The sequence below is a fragment of the Plecotus auritus genome, assembly GCF_963455305.1.
Source record: "Plecotus auritus genome assembly, chromosome: 10".
Lineage (NCBI taxonomy): Eukaryota > Metazoa > Chordata > Mammalia > Chiroptera > Vespertilionidae > Plecotus > Plecotus auritus.
The window spans coordinates 20,294,787-20,310,022 of NC_137785.1; the positions used below are offsets into that span (position 1 = coordinate 20,294,787).

The 15,236-nt window shown below is 51.6% G+C and overlaps 2 protein-coding genes across 8 annotated transcripts in view; one reads left to right on the plus strand and one right to left on the minus strand.

Moving 5' to 3' along the window:
• Window positions 1-15,236, minus strand: part of SNRPA (small nuclear ribonucleoprotein polypeptide A) — a 752,186-nt gene that overhangs the window by 3,084 nt on the left and 733,866 nt on the right. Inside the window, exons 2-6 of one of the 5 annotated variants that reach the window (XM_080645760.1) lie at window positions 7,107-7,147; window positions 6,599-6,693; window positions 5,496-5,668; window positions 2,230-2,409; window positions 236-409 (exon numbers count right to left, since the gene is read on the minus strand). In XM_080645760.1, coding sequence (XP_080501886.1) covers window positions 236-409; window positions 2,230-2,409; window positions 5,496-5,668; window positions 6,599-6,671 — 600 coding nt within the window. In that variant the 5' untranslated portion in view covers window positions 6,672-6,693; window positions 7,107-7,147. The other 4 variants (XM_080645762.1, XM_080645761.1, XM_080645759.1 and 1 more) reach the window with 4 other exon arrangements.
• ACTMAP (actin maturation protease) lies at window positions 6,982-13,962 on the plus strand. Of its 3 annotated transcripts, none has more exons than XM_080645757.1 (7): window positions 6,982-7,242; window positions 7,965-8,548; window positions 10,147-10,215; window positions 10,721-10,845; window positions 11,176-11,305; window positions 11,395-11,465; window positions 12,251-13,962. In XM_080645757.1, exons 2-7 carry the CDS (start codon window positions 8,217-8,219, stop codon window positions 12,571-12,573), a joined length of 1,050 nt encoding a protein of 349 aa, XP_080501883.1. In that variant the 5' UTR covers window positions 6,982-7,242; window positions 7,965-8,216; the 3' UTR covers window positions 12,574-13,962. The 3 variants fall into 3 exon arrangements, with proteins under 3 accessions (XP_080501883.1, XP_080501882.1, XP_080501884.1); XM_080645756.1 differs by lacking the exon at window positions 6,982-7,242 and adding an exon at window positions 7,413-7,768; XM_080645758.1 differs by lacking the exons at window positions 6,982-7,242; window positions 11,176-11,305; window positions 11,395-11,465 and adding an exon at window positions 7,566-7,768 and having other exon boundaries at window positions 12,251-13,956.

Sequence of the window (15,236 nt, forward strand, 5' to 3'; positions counted from 1 at the left end):
TGCTTGTCATAAGATCACTGAGCATGAATCCAGGTGCTGGCTGCTGCTCCAGCCTCACCGGACCTTCCAAAGCTCCTCCAACAAATACGCCAATCCCTTGCTGCTCCAGGGCCTCATGCTCATCCTCCAACAGCACCTCCTCAGGGAGGCTTTCCCAGACCACCCACACTAAAACAGCGCCCCTTCGGTTCCCACGTTCTATTTATACGAGACCCCAGGAGGACTAGACACTTACAGGCTGAGCAGGTGGCATCTGCCCTGGCATAAGCTGCTGTGGGGGCATGGCCCCCGGTGGTATCTGGCCAGGTGCGAGGCCTGGAGGTGGGATCATGCCAGGGGGTGGCATGTAGGGAGGCTGGCCTGGAATGTGGTGCATGATGCGGGGCGCCTGAGTCATCGGCGGCATGCCCTGTGGAGAGGGAGAGCTGGACTGAGTGGGTGGTTGACAGGGGGAGGAAACTTGCTTTCAGTGTCATTAGGAAGCACAGTGGAGAAAAGATCGTTAGAGGAAATGCAGGTGTAAGACACAGGGAGAAAAGCCCAGACTTAGGAAGAGGTAAAAAAGGCAAAGGACACCAAGAGAAACAAATGGAGCAAAACAGACCCAGCGTCAATGGGAATGTCAAATAAGAAAGTTAAAAGAAAGTTTTTTAATATAAAAAAAATTAGTGCAACCTAACTTTGTCTATAGATACAAGCATGGAAAAAAAAGAAACAGGAAAAATTCAAAGTATTAACAATAGTTAACTAAAAGAAGTGGGAATAAACACTGTAATGAGAACGCTATATTTTCGCATCTAAGAATAAACTTCAAAGAAAAACCAAAGAAATAGATCCAGAATCCCACAGAGAAAAAAGAAACAATGGAAGGCAGGGATGGTCAAGGCAGGTACAGAAAGAAGTGAGAAGGGTGGCAGCGAGGGGAAGAAAGCAGACAGCCGGATGACACAACACATGCACCCAGGGGACAGGGCTGCGGGAGCGGGAATCACACCTTGACAGTGAAAGATGGACAGAAAGCTGGACACAGAAGAGGGGACAGGTAAGAGTGGGGAAGCTGGACAGTAACCAAACACCATTCCTGATGCCATCGGTGCACACAGGACAAATACATGATTTGGTGACAAATGCATCAGTGAGCCACCAGGAAAGCTCACGTAGAGACTTGAAGACCTACAGTGGATGCAATTCATCATCTTTTCTTTCATACTATGTGCTTCTGTATCCTGTTTAGAAAACAGGATGCTTCTATTTTTCATGCCTCACCAAGGTCATGAAGGCATTTTCCTGTTTTCTTCCAAAACCTTATTGTTTTAGCTGTCACATTCGGGTATATGATTAGTCTCAAATTAACTTATATCTAGCTGAGGTAGAGTAATTTTTTCCCCTTACAGATATCCAATTAGTCCAGCATCATTTACTAGGAAAAAAATCCCTTCCCCACCAATTGCAGCATTAGCTTCATATGTTAAGTAAGCAAATGTGTGGATCTGGGTCTGCACTTTACTCTGCCCCACTGGTCTTCCAATACCACACCACCTCCCCCAGCTTTATTCTCCTCGCCTATCTTGCTTTGCCTTCCCACAGACCTTGAGAATCAGGCTGTCAGTGTCCCCAAAAATTCCTATTGGGGTTCTGATTGGAATTGTTGTCTTTTAGATCAATCTCGGAAGAAGTGACATCTTAACAACAGGGAGCTTCTCCAGCCATCTGCTGAGACCGTCTCCGATTTCTCTCAGCAGTGTTCTGTAGTGTAGTGTAGTGTAGTGTGTGTGTAAGGGGAGGGTTGCATACCTTTTGTTGGATTGACTCCTCAGAGCTATTTTCTGTTTGAAGTCTACATGTGTGTGGCTAGCATATAGAAATAAAGCTTATTTTTTCCACATTGACTTTACAACTGTCAACCTTGCTAAATTAAATCCACTTATTAATCCCAACTGTTGCTTAGTAAATTCCTCTAGATTTCCTACACAGAGAACATCAAGGTCATGGAGAGAGAAACCAAGAGCCTGAGACACAAAGAAAGAAAGATCCTAAGGAAGAATCTCGCAAGCAGGGACGGTATTTCTGAAGTGGAAACACCATCATCTAGAGACAGGCACGCAACCTACATAAGGAAATGGAAGGGGGGTGGTGTCTGAATCCCCAAGTGGAGATCCCTCCCCTACTCCTCCCCCAGACAGGCTACATAGCAGAGAAAGGCCTGGTGATGAGGGGGCCTTTGCTTACCGGGACAGGCCCCGGGACGGCCCCCACTACAGGAGTGGCTGCCCCGCCCTGCACGGCCTTCTTTGCAGCTGGGGTCTCCTGGCTCTTGGGCTTCCTCTTCTCCCGCTTACGATCACGCTCCACAAAAGTGCCCTTCATCTTGGCAATGATATCCGAGTCGGTCTTGGCATACTGGATACGCTGCCAACAGAGAGCCAAAGGGTTAAGAGAGTGGACTTTGGAGTCAATTGCCTGGGTACAAAATTAGACCTTACCAGGACCTCAGTAAATAACGTTAAAGAAATTATTGGGCCCTGACCAGTTTGGCTCAGTGGATAGAGTGTCGGCCTGCGGACTCAAGGGTCCCAGGTTCGATTCTGGTCAAGGGCATGTGCCTTGGTTGCGGGCACATCCTCAGTGGGGAGTGTGCAGGAGGCAGCTGATCAATGTTTCTAACTCTCTCTCCCTCTCCCTTCCTCTCTGTGAAAAATCAATAAAATATATTTTTTAAAAAAAATTATTGGGCCCAGTTGGTGTGTGGCTCAGTGGTTGAGCGTTGACCTATGAACCAGGAGGTCACGGTTCAATTCCTGGTCAGGGCATATGCCTGGGTTGCGGGCTTGATATCCAGTGGGGGCCGTGTAGGTGAGAATCAATGATTCTCTCTCATCACTGATATTTCTCTCTCTCTCCCTCTCCCTTCCTCTCTGTAATCAGTAATACATTTTTTTAAAAAGAAATCACTGGGCTTCAACCCTCGATCTGTAACACAGGGTTGTGGTATTTCCCACTTCAAAGAATGACTGTGAGGACTACATGAATTAAAGTGCTCTGAACACTACTTGACTCATGTTTAGCATTTAGTGGGATGCTAGAATTCTGAAGGAAAAATGTGACAGCACTGAGCATCAGGCCACAGGTGGCAGCTCCAGGTGACAAGCCAGGACAAGAGCACTCTGCAGGGGTTTCCAGCCAACTCCCTACATTTAGTCCCCAAGCTAAACCACATTCACTCAATGTTTGGAATCTTTAAAAGCCCTGCCCCTCATCTAGCTTCTTCAGTGGGAAAGAGAAGACGGAAGATTAAGAAGTGAACTGGAGCCCTGGCTGGTGTGGCTCGGTTGGTTGGGTGTTGTCCTGTGCACCAAAAAGATTGTGGATTTGGGCATATGTCTGGGGTTTCGGGCTCCATCTCTGGTGAGGGTGTGCAGGAGGCAGCCAATTGATGTTTCTCTCTCACATCAATGTTTCTCTTTCTCTGAAATCAATAGAAACACAAAATAAAATTAAAAAGAAGTAAATAGGAGTAGTAAGAATTCAAATTTTCAGAGAGGGTGTCCAGGAAAAGAAAATGAAGTGACACTGGTATAGAGACGCAGAGGAGAGAGGGAGCCTTGTGGGACATCTAGGGAAAGAGTGTTCTAGCAAAGGAAACAGTCATCAAAGAACTAAAGTTTGAAAAAAAAAAAGAACTAAGGTGTGCATGAGGTGTTCAAGGAACAGCAAGGAGGCCAATGTACATGAGGAGGGAAGAGAAAAGGTCACAGAAGCAAAAGAACACTGAGGACTGTAGGGAGGATTCTGTCTTTTCCTAAGAAAGCTAGGAGCTATAGATATTATAAGCATGAGGCGCTTCACAAGGAGCAGTGTGGCCATGGTACAGCCTGTGGGGAGCAGGGGTTGGAGCAGGGAGACCTTCGGGCAGGCCACTGCCACAGTCCGAACTAGGGAGAGTGGTGGCTGGGCCCAGGTTGGGGACAGCTGGTGGGTGTTTTGAAGGTAGAGTTGAGCCCTAACCGGTTTGGCTCAGTGGATAGAGCATCGGCCTACAGACCAAAGGGTCCCAGGTTCGATTCCAGCCAAGGGCATGTACCTTGGTTGCAGGCACATCCCCAGCAGGGGGTGTGCAGGAGGCAGCTGATTGATGTTTCTCTCTCATCAATGTTTCTAACTCTCTATCCCTCTCCCTTCCTCTCTGTAAAAAAAAAAATCAATTATATATATATATATATATATATATATATATATATATATATATATATATATAGAAAGTAGAGTTGACAAGACTCCCTGAAAAAACTCACACATGCCTGAGCGCTTGATATGGTCCAAGCAGTTAGTACTTGAGAAAAAAAAGAGAAGGGTCAACACAAAAAGGTTTATGGTTTTTATATCTCACAAATTCCTAGCTGCTCCAGAAAGGTAGCTGGAAGATATGGCAACTCTGGACCCACAGACCCAGAGGTGAAAACAGACAGGAGTCAAAGCAATGGAGATGAGGGCTACAGGCTTCTCTGCTGCCCCAGCAGACACTCTTCCACATGACCCACCTCCCCCACTGAGGTCACCTGCCTGGGACCTGCAGGCACTGACACATGCTGTCACCTCCCCAAGGAAAATGGCTCAGGGAGGCACATTCTAACCAAGTCAAACTGAAAAATCTATTAAGGAACAAGGAAAATGGCCCAGTGAACCAAAGATGTCTGCCAGTAATCTGGCAGAAATTGCAGCTCATGCCACTCCTTACCTCCCAGACTGCAGCCTCCTTGGTCATCCACTTGATCTTGTGAACATGTGCAATCCAGCCACCTTTCTCTCATCCCAGCCTGCCTGGGAGCCTGACCCAGCCTCTCCTTCACACTGGACCCTAAATTCTCTCCTCCAATCTACTCTATCCAAGAGCCACAGGCATCTCCCAGCCTAAACCTTTCCATGGCTCTGCAGCACCCTGGGAGTCACTTCCACTTTCAGGACAAACTTTGGTCATGGTCTGCAGGCCATGCCCTCCCCACTCCTCCTGCCATCACTCCAGCCAAATGAACTTGACTCGCTTCCTCAATTACATATGCTCTTGGTTATCTCTGGGCCTTAGTCCACATGATCCCTCTGCCTAACACTCTTTTTCCCTCTACTTCCCCTAACACTTCTTCAAGTCTCACCTCATCCAAAAAGCCTTCCCTGAACCCCCAGCCTGGTTGCGGTGCCTCTCCTAACCTTGTCTAGCTCTGTACACAACCCCAATTCCAGCCGACTCCTGAGTTGTCACCATCTGGTGACAGACTTGTCTCTCTCACAGCACTGTGAGCCTGAGAGGGCAGGGCTAGGGTTCCCTTAGGTACTGGGTGACCCACACCCTAGCACAGTGAACAGTAAATGTGAGGAACAGCAAGAGAAACTCCTGTCCTTAAGGAACTGGAATACAGGTGACAGGAGATCCAGGCCCATCCTGTCTCCTCTAGCACCTCACACACAAGGGCACACACACCCTCCATACCCACAGTGCTCACCATAGGCTTGTCGTAGAAGGGGAAACCCTGCATGGAACGCAGGGCGTTGGTGGCACTGCTGACCTCCTTAAAGATGACAAAGGCTTGGCCCCTCATCTTCAGGCTCCGTGACACCAGGATATCCAGGATCTGGCCAAACTGGGAGAAGATAGCATACAGGGACTTCTTCAGTTCTACAGTGGGGGGAAGAAAGGTCCATGGGTGACTAGAGGCCTTGGTACCACGCCTGGGTCTTAAGCTCCCGTTTTCAGAGGAAAGTGCAGCCCAGAAGGGAAACATCAGCCAACAAAGAATGCCCAGAATACCATGGGTCAGCAATCCCGCAAGAGCCAGCAGCAGGGGCGTGCAGGAGGCAGTTGATCAATGAGTCTCTCTCGTCATTGTTTATCTCTCTCCCTCTCCCTTCCTCTCTGAAATCAATAAAAATATATTTAAAAAAAAAAAAAAGAATCAAGTTCCTAAGCAGAATTCCAGTGGTGACATCAACTACTTTTCTTTACTGAGTGACCCCTGGGCAAGTCACATCACCCCTGAGTCTCAGTTCCCTAATCTGAGAAATGGGAACAATAACTACTTCCTGTAGAGTTGTGAAAATTAAATATAATTAAGACATGTATCAGCACCTGGTATAGAGTGTTATTCACCATTATTCATTTCATTTTGAAATGAAACATTTTCATTGTGGGCTGTTCATTGAAAACACGACACTGTCTAAGCCAGTACCAGTTCTTGCTTTCCTGTAGCTCACAGGCCAGTGGAGAGACAGCTCTCTAACAGCCCAGAACCATCAGGGCTTGGGATGTGGGAAGAGGAGGCAAGGCCTATAGGAAATCAGACAGCATCTGAGGGGAAAGAAGATGGGGAAGGGCTCCTGGGGGAGGGGTCCTTTAAGGATGAGCGACAGTGACAAGGTTAATGGACAGAATGGAAGATGAACTGGGGGAGTGTTAAAGCAAGAGGAAGCAGCATGTGCAAAGACAGAGGTGTTAACCCTAGTATTTTGCCTGAAAGAGATGGCTGCAGAAGATAAGTAGATGCTGGGGATGAAAGAGGGGCCGGCTCGTGCGAGATAGCCTGGAGTCTGGTCTCCTTGGAGAACTCACCATCCTTCTTGATCTTCTCGTTGAGGTTGTTGATGTAAATAGTATGGTTGGGTCGGGTCTCGGGAACTGCCATGGAGGGAGGTGCCGCGGTAGGGCTGAAAGAATGAAAAAGGTAACTTCAGTCCCGGGTTTCTCAAAATCCTTTGACCGAAGGCGGGCTTAACAGGCTCCCCGGGGAGGAGGGAAGACAAGAGCACAGTTTGGAAAACAAAGCGAAAGCAGGACACCTCTTCTCCCGCGTGTTGAGGGGAAATATCGAGGTTTACTTCCAGTCCCAGGATGCTCTACGCGACTTAATAGGCTGAGCGTACTAAGCGGTGATTCCCATTGGCCCAGGCGCTCCCAGGAAAAAGAACCCGGATGTAAGCGCCAGTTAAAGGAGGGGCGATCTTGTGGTGCCTTGGCCACGCGCAGCAGGAAAATAATTTCTCCACACGAGGTGCAGGAAGAAACGGGCGCCAAGCGCTCCGCCCGCCCACAATGACCGCCTGCGCCCTCAATTACTTACCAATGGAGCTACAGGTCCGGCTAGTGGCTGCTTCTGCGTTTCTGAATGCCGAGCGCGACGCTTTCTCTCCTGGCTCCGCCTTTATCGTTCTGCAAGCCAATCCGCGCGCGGAAATTTGGTAGCTTGACCAATCAGAGTAAGTCGGGCCCGACCTTGCCAATCAAATCTCGGGACAGACCTTGACAATCTCGACCCAAAATTTGCCAATCAAAAGGGCACTTGTTTTCCCGCCTCAGGAGAAAAACTCCGCCATTCCCCCCGCAAGCCCTCAGACCAATCAGTGAAGAGTGCGTTTCTGGCCAATAGTGTCGCGGCTCGCGCGGTGGTCTCTTCGGAGGCGTCCTTTGGAAGCCCCATCTCTCCCCAGCGGGCCTGCGCTCTGTCACGTGGTCGCTAAAGGGGCGGGGACCCACGCAAGGCCTACACGTGAGATGGGAAAGGCTGTGTGCGACGGCCGCCATTTTGGGAAAGGGAAGTGCGCTGTACTTTCTGACTCCATTCCCTATCCCACCGGAATCGCGGCTCCCGACGGCCTCCGATCTCTGAGCCTTCCCATCCCACCACAGACTTTTCCTGTTGCGTTCTGACTCCAAGACCTTCTCCACAACTAGGCCATTTTTCCTGCCTGGTGTCCTTCTGACCTCTTGACCTCTGACTCAAAGGTCAGCTGGAAGGTTCCAAACTCGGGCCTGGGATGTGAGGGGGGACTGAGCCTAAATTCTTACCTGATCTTTAGCCTTGGGCCTCTAAATCCCACCCTTTAGGTGCCTCACCCCAGGTCTTCACATCCCAAAACTGACCCAAGTTTCCAAACCTAGCAACGAATAATAAATTAACTACTACATCTCCCTCTTTCAGCCTTGCAACCCAACTGCATGCCACAGATCTGGTTCCGAATCAAAGGACGTCGCCCTGTTACCCTCAGAGCCCTCCTGATTTGAGTCAATCCCAATCCTTGCTCCCATGGTTCCAAGTTTAGCTCCGGTTCTTTCAACCCCCTTGCTCTACCTCCCACTTCCGGACCTCCGTCCTAAAACCTTCAAAATCTCCATCCCTGAGACCAGCCCATTTTGAAGGATCATTCTCTCTCCCATTCTTCCAGCCCCTGCCATGGACTCCAAAATGATTTCTTCATGCTCTTCCCCGCTAGAGTCCCCAATCTCTCCTACAAGGACCCCTTCATCCCAGGCCCCCGTCGTTCCGCCTCCGCCCCTAGCCCCACATCTTCCGGGCCTAGCCTTTCCACCCTCTCCCTCAAGTCTCCAGGCACCTATTCCCCCACCACCGCCCCTGCCACCTCCACCCCCTGCCGCGGGTGCCGCTCCCCCTCACGTCTTCGGCCTGGAGAAGAGCCATCTTCTGAAAGAGGCCTTGGAGAAGGCCGGCCCGGTCCCCCGGAGCAGAGAAGACGTGAAGAGGCTCCTAAAGCTTCACAAGGACCGGTAGGGTCTCTGGGCCCCACCCCTCCCGCCCCGGGTCTCACCAGACCACCTGCCCCCAAATGGCTTCCTCTCTTTCTTCCTGGGGTTTTCCATTTCCTCAAGGCCCCACAGCCTACTACGTAAGCCCCCTATTGACACGCCCTCCCTGGGGTGCCTTCAGCCGCGAAGAAGATGCTGCCCGCACGGGCACCTAGTCAGTGAGGGATCCTTCCCTCCACCCGATGTGGCGGCCCCAGGCACTGCTGAGGGAGCCCAGAGCCAGTGCGGCGCCCCGGCTGGGGCTGGGAGTCGGTGGGGCTGCCTGGGAGGACCCCTGTGTGCTCCGGAGCAGGTACCCTCAGGGCTATGCGGGAGAGCAGCCTGTGCGGGGCCCCATGGTGAAATGAAGAGGTGCTCCTAATGTGACAGGGAAAGTGGCAAGAATGGGGTTTCACAGGTGGGCAGGGCGGGCACTGAGCACGGAGACTGCCCTGTGGTCCTGGGAGAGCCATGGTGGAGGTAGTGAGTCTGGAGTTCGGGGCGGGAGGAAGCGGGAACACCAGGGACCTGAGCAGGGGAGAGGGCTGGACCTGGCTGGGCGGTGGAGACCTTATTTGACAGGTGTCCGGCTGAGGGGAAGAGGGGGAAGTGACTAGTCCAGATTCATAAAAGACTTCCAGCTTTCTAGGCAAGTTGATAATCTGTCCTAAATGCCCCAACCATAGTGAGACAAATTTAATGCAGAGGAAAACACCCGTTATTACGTGCCTAGCAAATGTCCAGCATTGTGTTTTTAAATACTTATTTAATCCTCTCAGCAAGTCCAGGAGGTAGGAACTATCATCCCATTTTCCAGATGAAGAAACTGATGCTCATAGCAGTGAAGTCAGCCACAGTGCTTAGCAGAGGAAGAGCTGTTTGAACTCTGGCAGTGTGGCGCCATGCTGTGTGTCATCTCCTGCCATCAGGAGGGTACCCCACCACCACCACCAGCCGCCCCTTTCACTGGCCTTCAAATAGAAATTAAGCACACGTGCATCTCCCTGCCCTCCTGTGGAGGGGAAGAATTGATTGGATCACCACCACTCTGAGTGACCTCCCAGAGTGGAGGGTGGGGCTGGTAGTCCTTCAAGGGCTCTTTATCAAGGTGATCTCTAGGCCTGGAGCATGTTACCTGGTTTTAGTCAAGGCTGAGTTAAGGAATTCTCACCTTATTTAACAGCCTGAGAAACAGGTTTGAGGAGGGTATAGAGACACTCGAGAAATTTCCTCGAATAAATCACTTTGGCTCCTAGTTGCAAAACTTGAGCACATCTGCTCTTTGCCCCTTCAGTAACTAAGAGAAGGAACAGGGAGCAGTAGTTGGTTGGGTCATTCCCACTGAGCAGATGAAGAAACAGGCTGGGCAGGGAAAGTGCCCTATCAGGGGCGAAGGAAGTCAGTGACCGAGCCAGGAGCCATGCTCGGGCCTGGGGACTGCTGGGCCTCTATTCCTCCCCTTCACCTGCAGCCAGACCTCAGGGGGGACTCTATTCTTCCCCTTCACTTGCAGCCAGACCTCAGGGGGGACTCTAGGAGCTGGCTGGCTGCTGGGTGACCTGAGTTCGGCTCTTACTCAGTTTCAGAAGTGACTTGCAGTGGATCCTCTTCTGTGCAGACCTGCCCTCCCTCATCCAAGAAGGCCCTCAGTATGTACCTTGATCCGGAACCTCAACCCCTTGCCAGCCGTGTGTCCCAAGCCTCTGCCTCTGCTGCACTTAAAGAGGATTGACCCAGGAGGGTGGGAGGAGTGGGTTCAGCAGCCTGGGGAGGATGCAGGGGGGCGGGGGGGGGGGGAGGAGACTGGGAACTTACCAGGGCAGGGTCCTGAGCACATGCACAGTAAACTGAGTTGGAATCAGTGAACAAGTGAGTGAGGAGATGAACCTGGTCCATTATCTCTAACTCTACTTTGGCAACTACTCATCTTGGAATCCCAGGTGACATCTCCCCCCACCTTCCCTTTCCCTCATCTTCAGTACTTGGTCAGCCTCCCTGCCATGAAAGAGTATCAGGTCTCCCTACCTGGCCTTGGAGAGGGGAGGGGAACTCTCCCAGGGCAGCCATCCTGTTCCCCACACTCCAGCTTCCAGGGCAGAGGGGGCCAGTAAAGACCTGACTTAGGGATTGAGGGGCTGGGTCTGTCTCTTCTAGGTGTGGGCTGGTGGCCCTGTGGATGGCAGGCACTCTCTTGGTACCCCCCAGCGGCATCCCCTTGGAGAGACTCGTGCAGATGGCCGTGGAGAGAGGCTATACGGCCCAGGGAGAGATGTTCTCTGGTGAGTTGGGTGCAGAAGGGTCACAAGTCTGGCCTTCTTCACCAGGAATGGACTGGAGAGGCTGGGTGAGACACTGCCAGGTGTATGGGAGGGCCTTCTTCCATTCTTCAGGTCCTTCCCCCACCCAGTGTTACAAGGTAGACTCTGGAGCAAGGCTGTCTGGGTTCCCAGCCCAACGCTGCCACTTCCTACTATGTGCCCCTGGACCCTGACCCTCTCTATGCTTTTCATGGTCACAGGAAGGATTAGAGGCATCGATCCCCAGGGAACCCTTGACATGGTGAGAAGCACAGAGTGATCCCTTGCTCTCTCTGTGCTCTGTCCATGCAGTGGCCAACATGGGCAGGCTGGCTGAGGAGGCACTGGGCTGCCAAGTTGAGCTGCTCCGTGGAGGCCTGGGTGGTCCCAACAGAGGCCGTGTGCTGCAGCACCTTGTCTCTGGACATCCCTTGCTCATCCCGTATCCCAGGACAGGAAGGGAACAGGGTGGGGTGGAGAAGCGTGGGCCCCAGCGCCACATCACAGCTTTGGCCTTAACCCCAGCATCAGCTACGATGAAGACTTCAACCATGAACCATGTCGGAGGAAGGGCCACAAGGCCCACTGGGCAGTGAGCACAGGTGGGTCCCCTCTCCTGTGTCCCTGTGTTCTCACCCTGGATCTCCCCAGCTCCCCCGTCACCCCCCTCACAGTCTCACCCTGGCACTGGCACCTCCCCAGTACTCTTCAAGACAGGACCTGGCCGGTAGCAGGTACCTCAGTATCTGCCAACTGGGGTTTCTAAAAACAAGCTCAGTGTGCAGACTTTTGGATCAAACATCCTGGACTCCAGGCCCAGTCCTGCCACTTCCAGCTCTGACTCTGGGCTTCCATGTGCCAATCTAGGAATTGAAGTGACAGTAGTACCCACCTCATAGGGCTGCCTTGTTGGCAGAGCACGGGGAACCCTTAGAACGGTGGTACCTGGCACGTTGCACATCTCAGTAGGCTTTAGTTGTGACTAGCACTGTCATCATCCCACCTGCCTGGAAAAAGGGATGGATTTGTGTCCATCAGGTGGCCTGGATCAAGTCTCTGCTCAGCCCTCTCCTGGCTCTGGCCTGAGAGCTCCACTCCCAGCGTCTCCCACCTGGACAGCTGGAGACGACTGGGTGACAATGTTTGCTCTGTTTAATGTCTCCTCTCCACCTCCTAGTGCTGACAGGCTGTAGGAGGCAGGACTTAAAATGCTTGAAGCTCTGGAGCCAGACATACTGGCTCCAAATCCCAGCCCATCTGTGTGCCCGATGGCCCCCACTGATTTCTCTTAGGCCGCACCTTCCCTGGAAGGCTGTGGGGGAAAACACAGTGAGCCCCAGCTCATCAGGGCTCAGCCCCCACTCACAGCCTCCCCCTCTCCTCGCAGGGGTCCTGTTGGGTGTTCAGGGTGTGCCAAGCCCCGGCTATGCTGAGGACCCTGAGCTGCCAGGCCTGTTTCACCCAGTGCCCAGCATGCCCCACCAACTACCATCCCTGCCAGAGGAAGGCTCACTGGGAGCAGTCTACCTTCTTTCCAAGCAGGGCAAGAGTTGGCACTACCAGCTGTGGGACTATGACCAAGTCCAGGATAGCAACCTACAGCTGACGGACTTCTCACCCTCTCGGGCCGCTGATGGCCGGGTGTATGTGGTTCCTCCTGGTGGGGTACGAGCTGGCCTTTGTGGCCAGGCCCTGCTCCTCAGACCATAGGACTCCAGCCCCTAGCCTGCTGCTGCCCTGAACTGGGGGTGATAGGGCCCAGACCCCAGCTTCTCCCTTTGTGTAACCACCCCAGGGTTTGGGCTGGATCTCTTGAGGACCTTCAGCCAGAGGTCCTTTTTGCAGGATCCCCTCCAGTCCATTTTTAAGCCTCCCAGCTCCTACATCCCCTCAGAATTGAGCACCTACTGTGTGGGCTGGGTTTAGAGCCAGAAGCAAGACAGACAAGCTCCCTCTTCCAGGGGAGAGACTGACAACAGCTCAGACCCTGTGTCCTGTCCACCCCACCTGAAATGTTGCATCCATTCATTTCTCATTGGTGGCCACCCTCTTTTGAACCATCGACATCTCTCTGGACATCTGCAAGAGCTTCACTGGGTTCCCTGCTGCCCCCCAGAATCTTCACATGGGGTCAGGGCTGAGGGAGCACCAAAGAAACAAACTAGTTCTCCAGAGAAACTTCTAGCAGCTTCTTGTTTCCTCACAGAATAGGAACTAAACTCCCAGCCCCAGCTCACCTCTCCTTATCCCAGGCTGTTCCTCCTCACACTTCCTGCCACCAGCCACACTGACCTCTCAGGTCCCTGGTGCAACCCCACTGCAGCCCTCTGCTGACCGGAACTCAACTTTGCAGTGTGGGAGAGGAAGACACTTTCCCCTCAAGGTTCCTTCATCTGTTCTTATGAGGTTACATGAGACAGGTTAACAACAAAGTAACCAAATTTAGTACATACACATGGCAACCCCACATACACGAGAGATACCAAGTGTGGACAAAAGGGGCCACATGCTAACCTGACGAACTCTGTGAAGGCCTGCATGGCAGTCTTGCAAACTCAGAGACCTAAAGTAACACAAAGATGGCCTGAAATTAAACGTTAAGAGCAATTATGGTGGGTAGCTATGTCCTGGGCAGGTATGTTCACTCACAAGGTCAACCTTTACTTTAACAGCCTATCTGTCTTTTTGCATCTATGATAACATATCCTTGAAATGTCAAAGTAACTTGTAACTTCCCTTTTTTCTGGACCCCTCAGGCCACAAACAAATGCCCTGGGTGCCAGGACAGGAGACCATAAATTTCTTCATTGTTATTGTTATCATGTTAATTGTTGACTGTTAACTATGCTGCACCCACCTAAGTGTCTTTATCATTTTACTTTTTATCCAATCCCAGAGGTTTCCCTGATTTGCTTTCTCCCGCCTCTCTAATCTATCACCAGTGGATTTCATGTAACCCACCTACGTCCCCTCCTGTGACTGCAATGTATAAAAATAGATGAAAAACTATTCTCTGGAGCATTATTCCAATCTGTTGAAATTCTGCTTCCCAGCAATTGTCTACAGGTTGGCTCAAATAAACTCACAAAAATTCTTTACAGATTTGAATGTTTTTACGTTAAAACAAGACAGGGAAAATGAAGTATATATGCCATTCTGAGCTAAGGATAATCTTGGGGCTTCAGAGGGAGGAAGGTCATTACAGGATGATAAGAGCAGATGTTCAGCAATTAGTTTACCCTGCCCTGTAGTTAGGTCAGAAAAGGTTATCTCAGTCTTTATGAGCAAGACCTTGAATTCAAATTCTTCTAGGTAGTTAAGGGTGGGTGGGGCAGAGGTTTCATTGAGCTTGTGGTGTCTTGGTTGCCCTAGCTCACAACAACCCACATACCACAGAGGCACATCTTGGGGTGAGTTGGTCTGAACCCCTACACCATCTTGGCTCATTATCACTTCCGCAAGGAAGGTTCCCTCAGTCAGGACTAAGCCCCTCCCCCACCTCTGTTCTTTAAAAACAAAGAAGAAATGTTTCTAAGAACAGTTAAATGTGCCAACCCCTTTACCTGTGTTAACTCACTAAATCCTCCAGTCCTGTAAGGAAGGTACTAGGTTCTCCCCATTTTACAGATGGAGAGACTAAGGCTTAGAGGAGTGAAGTCACTGGCTTAAGGTCACATAGCTTGGCAAATGGCAGGGTCAGGATTCAAATCAGACAGTACCTACACAGATATAAATCCTCCTATATAATAAAGAGGTAATATGAAAACCCTCACACTGTCACAAGATGGCTGCGCCCACAGCGGAGGTGGGGTTCCCGTAATGAGTGATAAGCAGGGACCTGAGGCTACATGGCACTGGGCCAGGGTGGGGGGCCTCAGGCCACACCCCCTGCCCCAGTGCCAGGCCCGGGGACCTCAGGCCACGCCCCCCACCCTAGCACTGGGCTAGGGGACCTGAGGCTATGCCCCTTGCCCTGGTGCTAGGCCGGTGGGACCTCAGGCTGTGCCCCCCACAAAGCAGGGCTTGACGGGGGACCTCAAGGCACGCCCCCCCACCCCGGGCCGGGGAACCTGAGGCTGTGCCCCACGCCCAGCAGGGATTGACAGGGGACCTGAGGCTGCGCCCTCCTGCCCAGTGGGGCTTGACGGGGATGGGGCTGGCCAGGTCTGGATCTCGCCCAATGGGGGTAGGGCCAGCCGGGTTTGGGTCTCATGCATTTTTGAGGTGCACGTGGGTGGGGGGGACTTGACTCTGGGTCCCGTGGTGCGCCCCAGAATCTGACAGGAGGAAGGTTTTCACATACATTTTACTAATTTTCTTTCATCTCTGACCTATTATAGAAAAAGGGCAAATAGCAATATTAAAATATTTCC

Excerpts from the sequence above, each read along its gene's own strand:
- ACTMAP (XM_080645757.1), top strand. The coding sequence starts at position 8,217 with ATGGACTCCAAAATGATTTCTTCATGCTCTTCCCCGCTAGAGTCCCCA. Across the intron at positions 8,549-10,146 it reads CTAAAGCTTCACAAGGACCG|TTTCAGAAGTGACTTGCAGT; the intron begins GTAGGGTCTCTG and ends GCTCTTACTCAG. Across the intron at positions 10,216-10,720 it reads CTCATCCAAGAAGGCCCTCA|GTGTGGGCTGGTGGCCCTGT; the intron begins GTATGTACCTTG and ends TGTCTCTTCTAG.